The sequence below is a fragment of the Archocentrus centrarchus genome, chromosome 16, assembly GCF_007364275.1.
Source record: "Archocentrus centrarchus isolate MPI-CPG fArcCen1 chromosome 16, fArcCen1, whole genome shotgun sequence".
Taxonomy (NCBI): domain Eukaryota; kingdom Metazoa; phylum Chordata; class Actinopteri; order Cichliformes; family Cichlidae; genus Archocentrus; species Archocentrus centrarchus.
Genome location: NC_044361.1, coordinates 35765626 through 35780362, shown reverse-complemented (window position 1 = coordinate 35780362; position 14737 = coordinate 35765626). Strand labels below are relative to the sequence as shown.

Sequence of the window (14737 nt, the reverse complement as noted above, 5' to 3'; positions counted from 1 at the left end):
CGAGACGGCGTGCACGCGCAAACACCGGCGGACCCACAGTGGTAATGTAATGCTCCACACCATGTTTAGCTACGGCTGCAGAGAAGGTGGGAACCGTGAGGGTGGGAAACTCGGCAAGCAAACGCTGGTACTCATCACCTGTGGCAAGCATGTTAGCGAGGGGCAGGGGGCCAGGACTACCAAGTGTACAGGGGTAGGTATCAAAAGACACAGCATCTATCAAGCACCTATTAGCTACATCGACCAACAACCTGAAAGCACACAAGAAATCAGCGCCGAGTATAGGTACTGACACAGACGCTATCACAAAGTCCCAGTTAAACTGACGTCCCTTGAAACACACAGTCACCAACCTCATTCCATATGTGCGAATGGGGGTACCGTTCGCCGCGTCCAGCAGGGGTCCGTGACATTGTCCCAAGGCGTCCGCAGCTGAAGCCGGCATGATGCTACGCTGAGCACCCGAGTCCACAAGCAGACGGCGTGCCGAAGCAGTGTCCTCAATGAAGAGCAGCTTGTCCGAGCTGCCAGCGCACACAGCTGCTAGTGAGCACTGGCCCTCTCGTTTCCCTGGTGCTGGAAGGTACACGGCGGAATGCAGCGCTTCGCCTTCACTCCGAACCGGCGATGATAGAAGCAGAGCACGCTCTCCTTCCTCCGGCGCTCTGCGACGGCGGCCACAGCACCAGCTTCTCTAGTCTCCGTCCCTTGTAGAGCCGCACTCGGTAAAAGTGCATGCACACCGGAATGCCTGGATGCCAGCAAAATCTTGTCCGCCTCTTCAGCTAGCCCGCGGTAATCCTTGGCCCGTATCAGAGCGGAGCTGGCTAGCGCGGTGCGCACGGGAGGGGGGAGCTGGCGCAGGAACAGATGCGTAAAGAGAAACGAAGTGTCGCCCGGGCCGAGCAGAGCCAGCATGTGCTCCATCAGCTCGGAGGGTTTACCATCTCCCAAGCCATTCAGGGACAACAGGCGATCAGCCCGCTCTTCGTCTGAAAGCTGATAAATCCGCAGCAGGTTCTCCTTCAGCGCTCCATACTTGTTAGCAGGCGGCGGGTTCCGGAGCAGTCCCATCAGCCGGCGGGTAGAAGCAGAGTCCAGCGCCGCGACGACATGGTAATACTTGGTGTCGTCTGAGGTGATCCCGCGGAGGTGAAACTGGGCCTCCACATGCTGGAACCAAGGCTCTGGATCGTGCTGCCAGAACTCCGGGAGCTTGACCGTGGCCGCAAAAATAGCGGGAGAAACGGCGGCGGCTGGTGAGGAAACGGCGGCGGCTGGTGAGGAAACAGCGGCCGCGGCCGCTGAGCTGTCGTCAGCAGACATGTTCTTTAGTCGGGGTCACCAATGTAGGAGTCGGTGGAAGGAGACACGAGCAGGTATGTAGTCTCAGCTTTATTCGGTAAACTCACAACAAACTAGAACTCCAAATATAACTCCTGCAAAAGGAGGAGTCAAGCCCTTTTATCCCAGGCCTCTCTCTCCCGCCTTTTCCCTATCTATTCCGGTCTCTCTCTTCGCAATAAGAGCTTGGGGCATTCTGGTGTGAAATGTGCATATATGTGGCCACCACAACACATGCATATGCGGGGACTCGGAGACAGGCCTGTGTGTGCTCTCTCCCCTCTAAGTCCATGCTCCTCTCTAACCACAACATCTTCATACTGACACTTATCTATATGTAAACAATCTGGCTGCTGTTAGTTGGCCTTGTCTTCGGTCTTGTTCAAGCTGGTTTTTCATGACCCAGATCCTCTCATCAGCTGTGGAGTCATAAAGCACATCTTCTTCCTGAGGTTTTAATTTGGCATACAGAGCAATCTTGTCCAGATTAATGACAGAATATGGTGATGTTGGTGATGTTATAATTGTACGTACTGTGGCCGAACCTCAAGATAAGATGCACTGAGACAGAGAAGTTAGTCAGCACTTTCTGATCTGTTGCTCTCTGCCTAATGTTTTATTTAATTGTTCATTATCTGGTTGATCCACTGTTTATTAATTAACTTACTGGAGTTTAATTTTAAACATTTGTCCTTTTATACATTGAGTAAAAAATAACCCCTAACAACTCCCTCCTTTTTCACACCATTCAGGTGTGAAACAAATTTAATACCTCTATGGTTATTAATTTATTGATTAAAACTGAAATCAACAATGGCATGATTATAATATATTTACAGCACAATAAGTCATTACAAGCAGAGTTGCTCTCAAATGATTTTTCTGTGAGCCACTGAGTTCTGTAATCTGTGTTTATACTTCAACAAGGTCACAGACACACATCCTTTCAGCAGAGACAGTTCCACCCCGCTTAGAGCAGCTCCTTTTTTTTCCTAGTAAAAAATGGAAAAGCTTATGAAAAGCAGTTTAAATCATATTATAAGCACACTCATTTCCCCAAAATCACCCTCCTTTTCTATAAAGTGAAACCAAACAAACAAAAATGCCAAGCAAGTGGACTAAAGCATCATTCTACAAACATAACCTCAGAATATCTGTTTAAAGCACATCACATAACATGATTGTTCATTATTGCACCTTCATCAGTTAGTATTTATTAGCTGAATAATTGATCCTGTCATTACAGGTTCAGACCCTTTTTCTTTTTCTCTTTTTCCAGGACTTGATCATCTAGTAAAGAGAAAGTTAGAATTTGTCCATCTGATTTCCCAAAACATTTTCCCATCATTAAAGATACAAGATTTATTTATTTATTTGAGTTCTCTACTAATTTTGACACTGCTCTGGAGAATTGAACTGCTATAGTTAAAGATCATTTAGACTGAGAAAACCACACAAGTAACATCTATGTTATTTTATTCTGCTGTCAATGATGTTCAGGTCTATCACTGAGTTTTCCAATCAGTCTCTGTAAGGTTAATCAACATTCCTGATTTAATATTATAATGAACCCAACCCAACCAACCACCTTGCAGCCACAGCTCTGAGCAGCAGCCTCAACAATGGAGGTGCGGAACATGGTCCATTCGGACTCAATGTCCTCAGCCTCCCTCGGAATGCTGTCGAAGTTCTGCCGGAGGTGGGAGTTGAAGATCTCCCGGACTGGGGCTTCTGCCAGGCGTTCCCAGCACACCCTCACAATACGTTTAGGTGTGCCAGGTCTGTCCAGCATCTTCCCACGCCACCTGATCCAACTCACCACCAGGTGGTGATCAGTTGACAGCTCAGCTCCTCTCTTCACCCGAGTGTCCAAAACATACGGCCGCAGATCTGATGATACGATTACAAAATCGATCATCGACCTGCGACCTAGGGTGTCCTGGTGCCATGTGCACTTATGGACATCCTTGTGTTCGAACACGGTGTTTGTTATGGACAAACTGTGGTTTGCACAGAAGTCCAATAACAAAACACCATTCGGGTTCAGATCGGGCAGGCCGTTCCTCCCAATCACACCCCTCCAGGTCTCACTGTCATTGCCCACGTGAGCGTTGAAGTCTCCCAGCAAGACTATGGAGTCACCAGATGGAGCACTCTCCAGCACCCCGCCCAGCAACTCCAAAAAGGGTGGGTACCCTGAACTGTCATTCGGCGCATATGCGCAAACAACAGTCAGGACCCGTTCCCCAGCCCGAAGGCGCAGGGAAACTACCCTCTCGTCCACCGGTGAAAACTCCGACGTACAGGCAGCAAGCCGGGGGGATACAAGAATACCCACCCCAGCTCACCGCCTCTCACTGAGGGCAACTCCAGACTGGAACAGAGTCCAGCCCTTCTCCAGGAGACTGGTTCCAGAGCCCAGGCCATGCGTTGAGGTGAGCCCAACTATATCTAGCTGGTATCTCTCAACCAGCTAGATATAGTTGATATGGTGGTCACCGGAGGTGAAGGGAGCCATCAAGCTGAAGAAAGAGTCCTATCGGGCTTGGTTAGCCTGTGGGACTCCGGAGGCAGCTGACAGGTATCGACAGGCCAAGCGGAATGCAGCTCGGGTAGTGGCCAAAGCAAAAACTCGGGTGTGGGAGGAAGACAGCTGAGCTTAATTTCAGTATTTCATGATATACATGGTGTTTTATAGGTTCACTGGAGATTATAGACAATGAATGTAATTAAAAATGTATATTTGTTACCATTGCAGCAGACTGTAGTCCATCCTGAAGGAGTTCAACATCATTATTGAGTGCCTGTTGAGCAGCAGCATCATCTCAGTTCAACAACTATCACCAGAGGCAGATGCAACAGACAGAAAGACGGGTACTTGTATTACTCAAATATTTCCTGTATCCAGCTCAGAAATCATTGCTGCTTCTGACTGAGTCAAGCTGGCTCTGACACTGCTCACAAATTCAAAGCGAGCTTTGGCACTGCTTTAAACCTTTACCTGTTTTCAACTATAACATAACTATAACTATAACTGACCCAAAGCTGAATAACTGGCAGGAAGACGGCTGAGCTGATGTCACACATGGTGTTTCATAGGTTCACGGGCTGAACAGATGCAATAAATGTCATTAAATATGTGCATATGATTCAGTTACCGGAGTCCACACAAACACATCAGACCTGACAGGTGTGTGTATGACCGCACCTCATTAAATCACTAAAAGCAGGAAGTGCTTGGCAGCCTGTTCATGTTTTATTGTTCTCAACAAATCCAACATGTACAGCGATGTGAAAAAGTATTTGCCCCCTTCCTGATTTCTTTTTTTTAATCATATGTATCACAGTCACATGTTTCATTAGCAAAATAAGCCAAGAGAAAAAACCACTGGTTCCTAACTTTACAACAGGCAATAGTGCTGTGATAACACACATTTATTTAATGAGGCGGCCTGTTTCATATTCAGGTGCTGGTTTTCATCACGTGCTGTGTTTCACTGACTGAGTCCTTCAGACTGACTCTGTCACTGAAGTCGATGGTCATCCATTAAGAGTTTACCTGTCAGTACCTGCAGGAACAGTACCTGCATGGCAGTGTCCATTGGTCAGTAAGAGCTGTTGTTGCTCGGCAACAGGAGCACCTGACAATACTGTTCTATGTGGGCGGGGCTTGTTACAAATTTCAAAACAAAATGTTCAGTAGAACTCACATCGCTTAGTTTCAGCATTTTTAAACAAGACAGACAACACAGCAGACCACAGACAACACAGCAGACCACAGACTACAGCAGACCACAGACTACACAGCAGACCACAGACTACACAGCAGACCACAGACAACACAGCAGACCACAGACAACACAGCAGAAAAGACATCTCAGCATCTCAAATAAAACAGAAATTATCACAGCGAAAGCACAACAACAAAATACTGGAAGAACACAGCTTTGACTCGTAACATCTGAAAGGTAGCTTCATTTCCTCTTTTACAAATTTCTTCCTTTGATTAAAACTTTTCTCAGTTGATTTGGCCCAATTCTCACAGCAGAAAAGTGATTTTCACCCCTCTTAATGCAGTTCTCCAAACATTTAAAGCATTTTTCATAACTTATACTCACCTGTGCAAAAGGCATCAGATTGTTTTGACTTGAATCAAAACCTTACAAAAGGTGCAAAAATGTGGGTCTAACAGAGAGTAAAACGTGTTCAGACACAAAGATGAAATGTGAAGCATTTATTTGAAACCTTATTAAATTCCTGAAATGGAGAAAAGAAAAATGATACTTGTGAAATATATGCTTCAGAAAACAAGGGGAACAGATACAATATGAGAACATGGCATCAACTACTGTATAGTCCATAAAGCCATGCTACATACATTCAGCAGCCACTTTATTAGGTACACTTGTTGGTCGGTCAACCTCAAAAAAAGTTTGAGGTCATTTGATTGAAACACTAACACAATGCTGGACAATATTCAGAAAATGAGAGCTGGAGAGTTGTGAGTGACAAAAGTGTGAGAATTGCTCCAAATCGATTGAGAAGAAACTGTAACAGCACTTTAAAAAAAAGACATTTTCATGGGAGGCTAATAATTCTGTCCTGATCTGTTGCTTCATTTCTTGGTGGAAAAGCCGCAATGAACAGGCCAAACTCCGGAGCAGGACTGGTGAGCGCCTCGCCCTTCACAACCGTCTCAGAGCTTATCGCGCTGCGCGAGGCCTTTAAGTCCCTGCAGGTGGAAAACTACAAGCTCAAAGAAGATGTGCAACGAGTTCAACATCAACTTAAAGAGGAAGAAAAAGGGAAAATGGAGGCAAAGATGGAAGTAGAGAACATAAAGAAGGAGCTGAGAGCAGTAAAGAAAGAATTAGAAGAAGAAAAAAAAGGAAAAGAGCATGTGGAGACGGATGCGGAAGATCTCAAAAAGAAACTACAGGAAGTGGAAGAAGCCCTAGAGGAGGAAGTCAAAGCAAGTCTGGAGGCTAAAGATGAAAATAGGAAAATAAAGGAGGACTTGTTAGAATTAGTCAAAGCATTTGAAGAGGTAGAAAGAGAGGTGCATGAGCGGGCAGAGGACGAAACCAAAACTGTGAAGCAGAAGCTACAGGAAGTGGAAGAAGCCCTAGAGGAGGAAGTCAAAGCAAGACTGGAGGCTAAAGATGAAAATAGGAAAATAAAGGAGGACTTGTTAGAATTAGTCAAAGCATTTGAAGAGGTAGAAAGGGAGATGCATGAGCGGGCAGAGGACGAAACCAAAACTGTGATGCAGAAGCTACAGGAAGTGGAAGAAGCCCTAGAGGAGGAAGTCAAAGCAAGTCTGGAGGCTAAAGATGAAAATAGGAAAATAAAGGAGGACTTGTTAGAATTATTCAAAGCATTTGAAGAGGAGGAAATGGAGATGCATGAGCGGGCAGAGGACGAAACCAAAACTGTGAAGCAGAAACTGCGGGAAGTGCAGCATGTGCTCCAAGAAGAAATTAAAGAAAAGCTGATGGTCAAAAAAGACTCAGAAGATCTAAAAAATGAATTATTGGCCACAAAACAAAAACTAGAGGAGGAAAAAATAGAAGTTTCTATAAATACAAACATGCCCGAGACTGAAATGACAGCAAAAGAGTGTAAAAGAGCTCTCAAACAGCTCAAACTAGAACACAAAGCAGCCAAGAAGAATTTAAAAGTGAAAGCAAAAGAGGCCAAAAAGAAACTGAAAGGAAAAGTGAAAGAGGCCGAGCAGCAGCTGCTGAACACAATGAAAGAGCTGAAGAAGCAGAAGAAATCCACTAAGACTTGAAGTCCACTTCCTCTTTCTCCTCCTTCCCTCCCTCTCCTCATCCTTCCCTCTGTCTCCTCCTTCCCTCTGTCTCCTCATGCCCCCCCTCCTCCCACCACACCTTTCTCTTTAACACCCCTAACCTTCCATTTTTCCTCCCTCCCTTTCCCTCTATCTTTCCCATCTCCTTTTTGACTTGTTTCAAGTTATATTTCCTCCCATTCTTTAGTTATTAAGTTTCCTTTTTTAGTGATTGAGTTTCCTAAATGTTAGTTGTTAAGTTTCTTTTTTTTAGTTGTTGAGTTTCCTAAATGTTAGTTGTTAAGTTTCCTTTTTTTAGTGGTTGAGTTTCCTAAATTTTAATTGTTAAGTGTCTTATTTTTTTTAGTTGTTAAGTTTCCTTTTTCAGTGGTTGAGTTTCCTAAATGTTAGTTGTTAAGTTTCTTATTTTTTAGTTGTTAAGTTTCCTTTTTTTTAGTGGTTGAGTTTCCTAAATGTTAGTTGTTAAGTTTCCTTTTTTAGTTGTTAAATGTGATTGAAATGTGTTGTGTTTTGATGTCTTCATATAATAAAGGAATACAAAGTAAACAAAAGAGGTTTCTGTCAGTATGTACAACAGGACGAGAGGAAGCACTAACTCCTTTGTGTGTTTTTGTGTGTATGTCCTCATGGCTCCATTAATGGTGTACAACTCATTTTATTCACAGTTGTGTATCACAGAAGTTACTGGTCCTATGAAGTGTCCCCACAAAAACTTTTGAAATTGCATTTTTTCACACAAACATCATTTAATTCTTCTGCTTCATTTTCAAACACATTCATCATAAACCACCTCAGATAGTAAAGAGACTCGGGACCGGATCCATCCTGATGTATCACAGACTCTGTAATGGATCTGCAAACTGGCTCCGGATCGGAGTCCATTCGCACAGCGGGATGAATCCAGAATGGACCAGATTTATGGATCAGGATCGCTCCTTGTACTTTTCTGCACAGCTGGTTATAAGCTAACATTATGGCAGCTAACGTTAGGCTCGAGTGTCCTAAAAACCCGCTTTCTCTCCGACACAGTTTGATTAAATCATCACTTTGTGTTACACGACAGGTCAGTTGGAAAAACAACAGATTTGTGTTCACTGAAAGTTTTTGTTTTATAAAGAAATCTTTATTTCACATCATTTCATTCAGGAGTAAGAATAAAAGTGCCGGGTCACTCCCCAATCCACAGAGTAGGTCCGGGGACAATTTCACTGCAGCCAATCAAAGCATACGAGGTGAATAAACCCCTTCAATGATCTTTAACTCTAATTAGTGTTACACAAACTAAATCTCCAAAAACAATTCTCCACGGCAAGAGCAGCTAGAGGCTCACAGGTGTGCTGCAGGGAGACAAATTTACACTATTAAAGGTTTTATTAAAAAGACATTTAAAAACAATTGTAAACAGTTTTACTGATACACACTAAAATACCTGGTACCTCGATCTGCCCTATCTATTGACTACCAGCTTCCTCTACTACTGCCTCTACACAGATCTGAAATTAGGTCATCTATAAATACACAATTTCACAAAAACTTCTGTAAGATATAAAACTTGAAACCTTCAAATATTCATGCCCAGGATTATGCCGCTCACATGGCGTGAGAGTAGTAATGGACCTGCAGCATTGGTGATTTATGACCGACAGGTGGGGGGCAAAGGTCAATGCGCGTACATGAGCGTCCTCGTGCGCGTGCGTGTGTGATCGTGCGTGATCGAATGATTTATGATTATCAGCTGCATGTGTGTGAGTGGAGGAGTGCCCTAACAAAATGATTCCCACAGTCTCTCTCCCACTATCTCTCAAGACTTCAGGAAAAGGGCAATCCCATTCATACTGTTTGTGAAGATGCTTAAATAAACTCTTTCTTTAACAGGTGATATCTGAGCATCAAAGGGGGTAATTGTCCATGCAATTATACCATCTGTTTTTTAACTAAAAGACAATGCACACTTCAGCTGACTGGCATAAAAACAGACCATCACCTGTTGAAATCCTGCCAAATTCCTGTTTCCCACACTCTCTCTCCCACTCTCTCTCATTACAAGAAGACTTCATCAAAAGGGCAAACCCATTCATACTGTTTGGGACGATGCTTAAATAAATTCGTTGTTAAACAGGTGATATCTGAGCATCAAAGGAGGGTAATTCTCCACACGCAATTATAGCATCTGTTTTTTAACTAAAAGACAATGCACACTTCAGCTAACTGACATAAATCAGACCCACTACCTGATGAAATCGTTCCGGATCCATGCTTTATTTTCACACGCAAATAATTACACCAACGTTTTTACTAAAAGTCGATGCAGCGCAAAAATAAATAAAAAAAAAATACAGGTATAACTACAATTCCCATCAGCCATAGGACAACGTGGCGCTTTTTACAACGTCACAACCAGCGACAGCGACCGGTCTTGTTGTTTACAGATACAGCTGGCAGGGTTGGTGCTTTCACGTTTCAACGAGCTCGTCAGTTTCTTAAAAAGAAAAGTTATGTGATTATTTTTAATTTGATTTAACAATCAGGATATAATGATAATACACATGGCAGGACGCAGTACTTTTCCAGAGCGAACAGGTGGTGGATAAAAAAAGGACTGAGGGGAGGGTTTCAAACCAAACAAACAGGACACACACACAGTCATAAAAAAGGGTTGTGGTTTTATAAAGGAGGGCATGGCGAAGACCGTAACATTCACTAATACTCATTGTGAAGACGAACGCTGCGCCCTTTTCCTCGTTTTTCCACAGACTCCGGCGCAAACGCTACTCTCTCTGTCTTTTTAAATGGATTCAGGTAAGCATATTCTTTTACACAAAATTATGTGAACCAAACTGTATTCTGTATACCATCTCATCCATCCATCCATCCATCCATTCTCTTCCGCTTATCCGGGGCCGGGTCGCGGGGGCAGGAGCCTAAGCAAAGAAGCCCAGGCTTCCCTCTCCCCAGCCACCTCCTCCAGCTCATCCGGAGGGACCCCAAGGTGTTCCCAGGCCAGCCGAGAGATATAATCCCTCCAGCGTGTCCTGGGTCTACCACGGGGCCTCTTCCCGGTGGGACATGCCCGGAACACCTCACCTAAGAGGCGGCCAGGAGGCATCCTAATCAGATGCCCGAGCCACCTCAACTGGCTCCTTTCGATGTGGAGGAGCAGCGGCTCTACTCTGAGCCCCTCCCAGATGGCCGCACTCCTCACCTTATCTCTAAGGGAGAGGCCAGCCACCCTTCGAAGGAAACTCATTTCTGCCGCTTGTATTCGCGATCTTATTCTTTCGGTCACTACCCAAAGCTCGTGACCATAGGTGAGGGTAGGAACGTAGATCGACCGGTAAATCGAGAGCTTCGCTTTTACACTAAGCTCTCTCTTCACCACGACAGATCGGTGCAGCGTCCGCATCACTGCAGAGGCAGCCCCGATCCGTCTGTCGATCTCCCGCTCCCTTCTCCCATCACTCGTGAACAAGACCCCGAGATACTTGAACTCCTCCACATGGGGTAAGAACTCGTTCCTGAGCCGGAGAGAGCACTCCATCTTTTTCCGGCTGAGGACCATGGCCTCAGACTTAGAGGTGCTGATTCTCATTTCTTTTTTTAAAAAAAAATAATAATAATAATGGTATGTTTGTGTATTACATGAATGATGGCTACATAACTAACAATTTTTTTTTTTGTTGTTTTTCCAGACGTTAAAACTTCAACTGTTACAACTTCACAACCATCACAGATGCTGGCCGTTCCTCCTCCTCCTCATCCTCCTGATTCCTCATCTTCTTCACTTTCACCATCTCACCAAATACCTGAAGAGCAACTGACGAAGCATGGCGTCGCGGCCGTTAAGCTCGTCACACTACGCATTCTGTGTACGGCGGTGGAGAAGTATCAAGAAGAGATATGCTACGAATGTCAAGTCAAACGCCCTATCGATAAGCACCACAGTTGTATGCAGCATATTCCTGATTTCTTCTATGGTCTTCATTAGGATGAAGTGATGAAAAGATTCAGGTCGGATCGTCTCATTCCTGCCATCAGGCTTTTCTTATGGTCCAACAGTCTGGACGACGCACGTATGGATTTCACACAGATTGTGGAAGCCCAAGCGTCTGAATTAAAAGATGCATTAAACATCATAGAAGCAATAGAGAGTGTGCGTTATGAACTGAGGGAGGAGTATTTCTTTGAGGACTTAGCAGTAGAGCTTCTCATGGTGGAAAACTATTGGCTAGGCAAACACAGGATGTGTATTTAATACATTCTCTGTATTTTTGGTTTATGGGGTTGAAATAAAAATCAATGTTAAAAACTGTACAGGCTGCTCATTTTAAACTCTGCATTCCTCATGGAAAACACAGTGCAATATATGTTTAAACATCTTTTCGGAGCAGTCAATGGAGTAGAACGTGGGTTTTATAGCTCCTGCCAATTTTGGTTAAAATTGTTATTCAGTTGTGCTTCTTTTTGGTAAACCAGGTGTCTTTCATTGTACTTTTGTACTTTGGGCCTGAGCACACACTTTTACACCACCTTGCAATGTCAGGAAAAGGAAAATCTCGTACTATTCAGATGCAACTAAAGTCGGGCTTACTGGCCTTGGCTTCTGTGCCGCTAGCTCCGGAGGTCGACCCCGCCCCAGCACAGGTGAATCCGGACACCGAAGCCCTAATACTCGAGCTTATGTCTTCCCGGAAACAAGATATCGCTGGAATTATTAAGAAGGAATTGCAAGAGGTTCTCAGAGATGTGTTGTCATCCATTAAAACTGAGCTACAAGCCGTGAAAACGCAGTTAGCGAGCGACTACGCTGCTACCGATGCTAAGCTGATTAAGCTAACCGCTACAGTGGGAGATGTAGAGGAGGTGCTCACGGGTTGAACTGATGACATCGCCGGTATGAAAACAACTCTCGAGCAGCTTACGGCTAAGGTTACCATGCTGGAAGATAAGTATGAGGACTTGGAATCAAGATCGCGCCGTAACAATATCAGGATTATCGGTGTGGAAGAGGGCGCTGGCTCCTGCACCCCTACCGCTGTCGTCGCGCTGCTGAAGGAAGCGTTCGCGCTGGAGAAGGAACCGTTGGTGGACCGGTCTCATCGCTCTCTTCGACCCAAACCCAAACCCGGTGACCGACCACGAGTAATTGTGTGCAGGCTTCACTACTATAGCGACTGTTTAGATATTTTACGGCGTGCGAGGGAGTGCCAACGGATTAAAGTCAGAGTCGGGACTATTTCGGTATTTCCGGATCACACTGTCAAGGTCGCCCGGGCCCGGGCAGCCTTCAACGAGGTCAAGCGTCTGCTTCGGGACATCGAAGGAGTCAGGTACGGCCTTTTTTACCCCGTGCAGCTACGCATCACTTACAAGGGGGTTGAGAAGGAGTTTACCGCACCCGAGGACGCTAAGCAATACGTCCAGACTTTGATTTCTGGGCAGGGGTGGACTGGCATACATTACTATCGGGGATTTCCCCGATAGGCCGATGGGTTAGTGGGCCGCCGGCTGCTTAACTCAGTCCGTGGAGGAGCCATTGCCGCGCACTGCAGCCCCGGCCCATAGTCACGCTGCTGTCTAACGGTGCCTATTACCTCTCCCCCGCTCCAGTCAGGCAAATCTGCTTAGCGTGCGGCCGCAGAATGAGCCCATAAACACATGAACGAGCATGCCGGCCAGCTGATGCGGGCTGACGGCATGCAGCAGAGATCAGAAAAAAACAAACAAACTCGCAGCTGAAAAATATTAGCAGAGACTTTCAGGAAGTCAAAACAGCAGCAGACACATTTGTCCAGTGGGCCAACAACAACCTAAATGATGAGAATGAGCTGGAAGTTGAAGCATCTCTGCCACAAAAACGTGGTAGAAAGAAGAAATCTACGCCAGGTGAGATGTGCCGAGATGAGTCTCTAAGTGATGCTATCACGTCATACAAGATTGATGTCCATAACCAAATCATGGACACAGTTTTAGAGAGCATTAACCAGCGCTTTCTGAAAAATGGCACACTATATGCTGATTTGGCACTTTTGGATCCCAAAAACTTTAACCAGGTAACAGCCTATGCTGGCAGATTCCCAGAGTCATCTTTCCAACAGCTGAGCAAGTGTCTACTGCCATTTGAAGACAATGCAACAGTTGCCAGTTTACAGAATGAGCTCATCAGCCTGGCAGGACAGTGGGACCGGTTAAAGGAGGAGTATGCAACCAAGGAAACAAAGGAAGGACCACAGGATGCTGAAGATGAGATGCAGATAGTTTGCAAAAACTGTTCATCTTGCAATGACTGTCCATTTTGCTGCTATCTTGTTCTGAGGCAATACAATCTCCTTACAGATGCATACAGCACCATAGGGCTTGCGTACAAGTTTCTGCTAACCCTGTCTGTAACACAGGTAGCTTGTGAAAGAAGCTTTTCCACTCTAAGGTTCATCAAAAACAGGATTAGGAGCTCTCTTTCACAACAGCACCTTGAGGCTTTCATGCTCATGGCTACTCAGACAGATGTCCTAAAGATGCTGGAGAGTGATAAAATTATAGATGGTGTAGCAGAAAAGAGTCGGTTGCTGCAGAGGTTACTCACTGGGTGAACAATGTAGGTTTCAGTAGCTTTCCAGTTGTTTTTCCCCCCTATTTTGTCAGGGTCAAGTTGTTAAGTTTGTTAGTTATTTTGTTATGCCATATTATTGTATTATTGTAATCATATTATTGCTGGAAGTAATATTGTCCATATGACAATAGAAGTCATACACACTACGTGCCATGTATAGATTCATATACAGTATACACACACACACACACATACAGGTATATATATATAGTGGGCCAGTCTGTGAGGAACTCCCGGGCCACTTTTTCTCCCCAGTCCGCCCCTGTTTCTGGGTGATGTTGGGGAAATTAATCTTACACCGTCTTTTCCCCTCCCGGGTTCGTAATGAAAGAGTAGAGATCGGACTTTCAGTTTCATTTTTAACAATTTATTAATCACCACACATAATACATAAGGTCAAAAATAATGCAGATTTTAACACAAGCATGCTTGGAGATTGCATATTAATTCTCCCTTACTGCATTCATGCTGTTGTCTCCCCTAAGCGCCCTGCAATCTGACTGTCTGTGCGCGCCCCCGTTCTTTATGGTTCGGGGCCATAAAACCCATATAAGGATATATGTTTACCTCTCAGGCCAGCTCTGCTCGCTCAGTTATGCGACCCCCACTCTACTCCTCCTCTACTCTACTCCTTGCTGCACCTCTCCAACTTCTTAAGATAAACACAGTGTGCTCCCCAATAAGCCTTACATTCCTTAAATCTGCAATAATTAATTCCCTCAATTCCCCCTTTTGAGCTCTTCTAGAGCTCACAATCAGTTGTAGTTGCTTCTGGGAGCTCCCACTCCAGTCCTCTGAATCCACTCTCAACAATGGCATCTGATATGCCTGTGGTGGACCCTTACCCCTCCTTTAATAGTTCTGGTAATACACCGAATACAGAGGAACTGGATGCAGGGCACCCAACAGCATCCACAAGTGACCAAAATCCTGCAAAAGTCAAACAATTCCTATGCTAAGTGCCCCAAGCA

At 44.9% G+C, this 14737-nt stretch overlaps 1 protein-coding gene across 2 annotated transcripts; it reads left to right on the top strand.

Moving 5' to 3' along the window:
* Window positions 1-5155: 5155 nt before the first annotated feature.
* LOC115793796 (myosin-2 heavy chain-like) lies at window positions 5156-7449 on the top strand. Of its 2 annotated transcripts, XM_030748911.1 has the most exons (3): window positions 5156-5312; window positions 5979-6283; window positions 6455-7449. In XM_030748911.1, exons 2-3 carry the CDS (start codon window positions 5984-5986, stop codon window positions 7136-7138), a joined length of 984 nt encoding a protein of 327 aa, XP_030604771.1. In that variant the 5' UTR covers window positions 5156-5312; window positions 5979-5983; the 3' UTR covers window positions 7139-7449. The 2 variants fall into 2 exon arrangements, with proteins under 2 accessions (XP_030604771.1, XP_030604770.1); XM_030748910.1 differs by having other exon boundaries at window positions 5979-7449.
* Window positions 7450-14737: the final 7288 nt, after the last annotated feature.

What these genes read in the sequence shown, in the direction of transcription:
- LOC115793796 (XM_030748910.1), top strand. Translation starts at nt 5,984, where the DNA reads ATGAACAGGCCAAACTCCGGAGCAGGACTGGTGAGCGCCTCGCCCTTC.